Below are 5,489 nucleotides of genomic sequence, written 5' to 3'. Positions count from 1 at the left end.
CCAACACAACAAGGCAGACCTGCGGCCAGTAAGGAAGGGAGGTTCACAAATCAAATCTAAATCGGATTTGTCAAATGCGCAGAATACAAAACAGGTGTAGACCTTACTGTGAAATGCTGACTTACAAAGGCTTTAACCAACAGTGGAGTTCAAGAAATAGAGTTATGAAAATATTTACCAAATAAAATAAAATAAAAAAATAAAATGTTATAAAATGACATGACAATAACGAGGCTATATAGACGGGGGTACGGGTACCAAGTCAACGGGTACAGGTTAGTCGAGGTCATTTGTAAAGTCCCAACAGAACTCTAACCAACACAAGGAAAAAAAGAGGGAAGAACTTAAGTGTTGTGAAACCAGATTGACCCAAACAGAACGTGAGCTGGCAGATCAGGCTGGTTTAAAACAAGGCTAGAAACAGGTGAGACGACGTGAGAAAGAAAACAAGTCCTGAAGGAAACAGTGAAATGAGTCTGGATTCAACTGGACTATTTTAGAATTCTATGAAACAAACATCTCTCCTGAGATTCAACAAATCGGCTAACTTCATGAAACGCAAGTAAATTAACCTAGATTATTATGTCAGAATATTTTAATGATTGTCGCTATTTTACACAAGATTGAACAGAAAGTCAAACCTCAGTTCATTTCAATGTACATAGTCAAAAGTAAAGTCAACATCGTACTTTCGGTCCCACTGTAGAGAGAAGGATGGTCTCTGGGTTGAGGCGGAGCCGGGGCCTGGTCAACAGGACGAAAACAGACAAGCAGTACCTCAATCTGTCCAATAACAACACAGACGAGTTTCCCTTTGTGTCGTGCTGAACCCCAGATGACCTGTTACAGTCCCATCTCGGACGAGGAAGCAGTCTTCCAGTCACTCCACCGGGGGTTATGTTTACCGTTCCCGGGGTGCCTCTCAAATGGCCCCCGTACATAGTGGTCCACTCAGAGCCCAATGGGCCCCTGGTCGACAGTAATCTACTCTACACAGAGGATAGAGTAACCACACAGCCCTAGTCACCGGACCATCTCATTCAGGGATACTACAGGGTTCTCCTCAAAGAATGGAAGAGGGGGCGCAGCGCCACCTTGTGGACTAGCAGCGCCACTACGTAAAATAAAATAAAATTAAGAAAACAAATTATTTTTATAAACTTTATTTATCATACAAGGCCTTTTTTTTTGCTCTAGATTGCAGGAAATGGCTGTTGCAAATGTGCCAAAAAGGGGGGGGGGGGGCATGTTTGGTTTTTGGCCTAGCACTACACATCTGATTCAAATGATCAAAGCTTCATGATGAGTTGGTCGTTTTAATTAGCTGTGTCGTGTTAAGAACAAAAGCCAAAATGTGCACCGAGTTTGGGAACCGCTGGCTTAGTGACTGAGTCAGTCTACTAGGTGCTGTCTGTCACATCATTCCACCTCTGCCATGTGAGTCATCTCCACAGTCTGTATAACCTCCTGCTGCTCCAAGGTCTGTGTATCCTCCTGCTGCTCCAAGGTCTGTGTATCCTCCTGCTGCTCCAAGGTCTGTGTATCCTCCTGCTGCTCCAAGGTCTGTGTAACCTCCTGCTGCTCCAAGGTCTGTGTAACCTCCTGCTGCTCCAAGGTCTGTGTATCCTCCTGCTGCTCCAAGGTCTGTATTACCTCCTGCTGCTCCACGGTCTGTATTACCTCCTGCCCTTCACCTCCCTCCTGCTGCTCCATGGTCTGTATTACCTCCTGCTGCTCCATGGTCTGTATTACCTCCTGCCCTTCATCTCCCTCCTGCTGCTCCATGGTCTGTATTACCTCCTGCCCTTCATCTCCCTCCTGCTGCTCCATGGTCTGTGTAACCTGCTGCTCCACGGTCTGTATTACCTCCTGCTGCTCCACGGTCTGTGTAACCTCCTGCTGCTCCACAGTCTGTATTACCTCCTGCTGCTCCAAGGTCTGTATTACCTCCTGCTGCTCCAAGGTCTGTATAACCTCCTGCTGCTCCACAGTCTGTATAACCTCCTGCTGCTCCAAGGTCTGTATAACCTCCTGCTGCTCCACAGTCTGTATTACCTCCTGCTGCTCCAAGGTCTGTATAACCTCCTGCTGCTCCACAGTCTGTATTACCTCCTGCTGCTCCACAGTCTGTATAACCTCCTGCTGCTCCACAGTCTGTATTACCTCCTGCTGCTCCACAGTCTGTATTACCTCCTGCTGCTCCACAGTCTGTATTACCTCCTGCTGCTCCATGGTCTGTATAACCTCCTGCCCTTCATCTCCCTCCTGCTGCTCCACGGTCTGTATTACCTCCTGCTGCTCCATGGTCTGTGTAACCTCCTGCCCTTCATCTCCCTCCTGCTGCTCCACGGTCTGTATTACCTCCTGCTGCTCCATGGTCTGTGTAACCTCCTGCCATTCATCTCCCTCCATCTTCACCCCCCCAGGCAGCACACTGTGCTGGGACAGCACATAGTTCACCACTTGCATGATACTCTGGTCCGACAAGGTCGCGACCCCGTCACCCTGTACAGCCTGAACCTCTTCTACCGCCTCCACAGTCTCCTCCGTGATCAGCACCGTCTCGATCTCCTCGGCCGGCGGCGGCTGGACGGGCCGGAGCTCGGGGGGGAGATCGGACGCCAGGATGGAGACGGCGTGTTCGACCTGAGTACCCTGATTGTGAAACTGTAGCGTATCTTTCTCCAGCATGATCTTCCCCGGCAGGAGGTCGCCGTGGTACTTGGTCATGTGCTTCCGTAGGGAGCGGGCATCGATGTGGGCCTCCTGGCACTCGGGGCACACGTAAGGGCGCTCGCCGGTGTGGGTACGTACGTGTCTCTTCAGAGAGCGGGCGTCGGCCCAGGCTACGCCGCACGTCAGGCACTCGAAGGGTTTGACTCCTGAGAGAAGAGGACGCGTGTTAGAAGACGGGGAAACACACAGCACTACGTAGTAATCCTACAGACTCCTTATCCTCCAGCCAGCCAATCAACACACCTCTATATGACCAGTGACTTTTTCAGACGGAGACAACATTAACACCCAGTTGAACAGTGTTGTTTTAGATGTTGCTCTCATTGACCGTCAGCATAGACGGCTCCGTCTCGGGATTGGTTACATTTCTCCAGCCCCCATCCCTCAGGTTTATAGCAAACCAAGTGGCAGGGCTGCCATTAGGTTGAAGAATGACAGAGTGTGGCTTTGTGTGTGTGTGTGTGTGTGTGTGTGTGTGTGTGTGTGTGTGTGTGTGTGTGTGTGTGTGTGTGTGTGTCTCTCACCCTGGTGGTTGTTCATGTGTCGTCTGTACTCTCTGAGCTGGGTGAACTTCCTGCCACAGTGTTCACACTCTCTCTCTAGGTTCTGCTTTACTCGGCCCTTCTTGCCGTGCGTGGCCTTCTTCACGTGTCTCCTGTACAGAGCCTTCTCAAAGAACTCCTTACCACAGACATTACACCTACAGGACAGAGAAGCATCATCAAATACCATCTACTAAACCCGTTTTACATCAACAGGTGTCAAAGTGCTTTAACCGGCCTCACTCATTCGACAGAGAAGACTGTCTCCCATTTTGACTATAGACTAGGTCAAAGCTGTGAACGCGTTAGTGGAGACTCACCTGTAAGGCTCTGCCACGCTGTGGGACTTGACGTGGGAGTACCAGTCCTTCTTCCAGCTGTAAGACTTCCCACAGATCTGATACAATACAGAACGTTATCACCTCACGATAGAACCTAATAATAACAATCTATTTACAATCTAATAACACAATCTAATCCAATAACAGTCTAATCTAATAACACAATCTAATCCAATAACAGTCTAATCTAATAACACAATCTAATTGCAATAACAGTCTAATCTAATAACACAATCTAATAACACAATCTAATTGCAATCCAATCTAATATCATAACATCTAATAACATAATCTAATCTAATAACATAATAAGATAACATAACATAACATAATAAGATAACATAATGTAATCTAATAACATAATGTAATCTAATAACATAATGTAATCTAATAACATAATGTAATCTAATAACATAATGTAATCTAATAACATAATGTAATCTAATAACATAATGTAATCTAATAACATAATCTAATAACATAATGTAATCTAATAACATAATGTAATTAATACATATTATAATTAATAATGTTATTAATTATATGTATTATACATATGTATCTAATAACATAATGTATTATACATTATGTATTAGATAACATTATTAGATACATAATGTAATTAATATTGTTATTAGATTACATTATGTTATTAGATTATGTTATTAGATTACATTATGTTATTAGATTACATTATGTTATTAGATTACATTATGTTATTAGATTACATTATGTTATCTTATTATGTTATGTTATCTTATTATGTTATTAGATTAGATTATGTTATTAGATGTTATGATATTAGATTGGATTGCAATTAGATTGTGTTATTAGATTGTGTTATTAGATTAGACTGTTATTGCAATTAGATTGTGTTATTAGATTAGACTGTTATTGGATTAGATTGTGTTATTAGATTAGACTGTTATTGGATTAGATGTGTTATTAGATTGTAAATAGATTGTTATTATTAGGTTCTATCGTGGGTGATAACGTTCTGTATTGTATCAGATCTGTGGGAAGTCTTACAGCTGGAAGAAGGACTGGTACTCCCACGTCAAGTCCACAGCGTGGCAGAGCCTTACAGGTGAGTCTCCCCACTAACGCGTTCACAGCTTTGACCTAGTCTATAGTCAAAATGGGAGACAGTCTTCTCTGTCGAATGAGTGAGGCCGGTTAAAGCACTTTGACACCTGTTATGTAAACGGTTTTAGATGGTATTTGATGATGCTTCTCTGTCCTGTAGGTGTAATGTCTGTGGTAAGGATTCTTTGAGAAGGCTCTGTACAGGAGACACGTGAAGAAGGCCACGCATGGCAAGAAGGGCCGAGTAAAGCAGAACCTAGAGAGAGAGTGTGAACACTGTGGCAGGAAGTTCACCCAGCTCAGAGAGTACAGACGACACATGAACAACCACCAGGGTGAGAGACACACACACACACACACACACACACACACACACACACACACACACACACACACACACACACAAAGCCACACTCTGTCATTCTTCAACCTAATGGCAGCCCTGCCACTTGGTTTGCTATAAACCTGAGGGATGGGGGCTGGAGAAATGTAACCAATCCCGAGACGGAGCCGTCTATGCTGACGTCAATGAGAGCAACATCTAAAACAACACTGTTCAACTGGTGTTAATGTTGTCTCCGTCTGAAAAGTCCACTGGTCATATAGAGGTGTGTTGATTGGCTGGCTGGAGGATAAGGAGTCTGTAGGATTACTACGTAGTGCTTGTGTGTTTCCCCGTCTTCTAACACGCGTCCTCTTCTCTCAGGAGTCAAACCCTTGAGTGCCTGACGTGCGGCGTAGCCTGGCCGACGCCCGCTCTCTGAAGAGACACGTACGTACCCAC

The 5,489-nt window shown here is 44.8% G+C and overlaps 1 protein-coding gene across 8 annotated transcripts; it reads right to left on the bottom strand.

Annotated features, from left to right (window-relative positions):
- Positions 1 to 1,218: 1,218 nt before the first annotated feature.
- LOC120055097 (putative mediator of RNA polymerase II transcription subunit 26) lies at positions 1,219 to 3,705 on the bottom strand. Of its 8 annotated transcripts, none has more exons than XM_039003004.1 (4): positions 3,599 to 3,705; positions 3,261 to 3,436; positions 1,798 to 2,882; positions 1,219 to 1,725 (listed from the first exon to the last, which is right to left on the bottom strand). In XM_039003004.1, the coding sequence occupies exons 2-4, from the start codon at positions 3,274 to 3,276 to the stop codon at positions 1,420 to 1,422; spliced, it is 1,407 nt and encodes a 468-aa protein (XP_038858932.1). In that variant the 5' UTR covers positions 3,277 to 3,436; positions 3,599 to 3,705; the 3' UTR covers positions 1,219 to 1,419. The 8 variants fall into 8 exon arrangements, with proteins under 8 accessions (XP_038858932.1, XP_038858937.1, XP_038858931.1 ...); XM_039003009.1 differs by having other exon boundaries at positions 1,219 to 1,683; positions 1,843 to 2,882; XM_039003003.1 differs by having other exon boundaries at positions 1,219 to 1,920; positions 1,975 to 2,882.
- Between the last annotated feature and the right edge of the window lie 1,784 nt (positions 3,706 to 5,489).

Source organism: Salvelinus namaycush, chromosome 10 (genome assembly GCF_016432855.1).
Source record: "Salvelinus namaycush isolate Seneca chromosome 10, SaNama_1.0, whole genome shotgun sequence".
NCBI lineage: Eukaryota > Metazoa > Chordata > Actinopteri > Salmoniformes > Salmonidae > Salvelinus > Salvelinus namaycush.
Note: the sequence above shows the minus strand (reverse complement) of the source record. Positions and strands in the feature narration are given on the sequence as shown.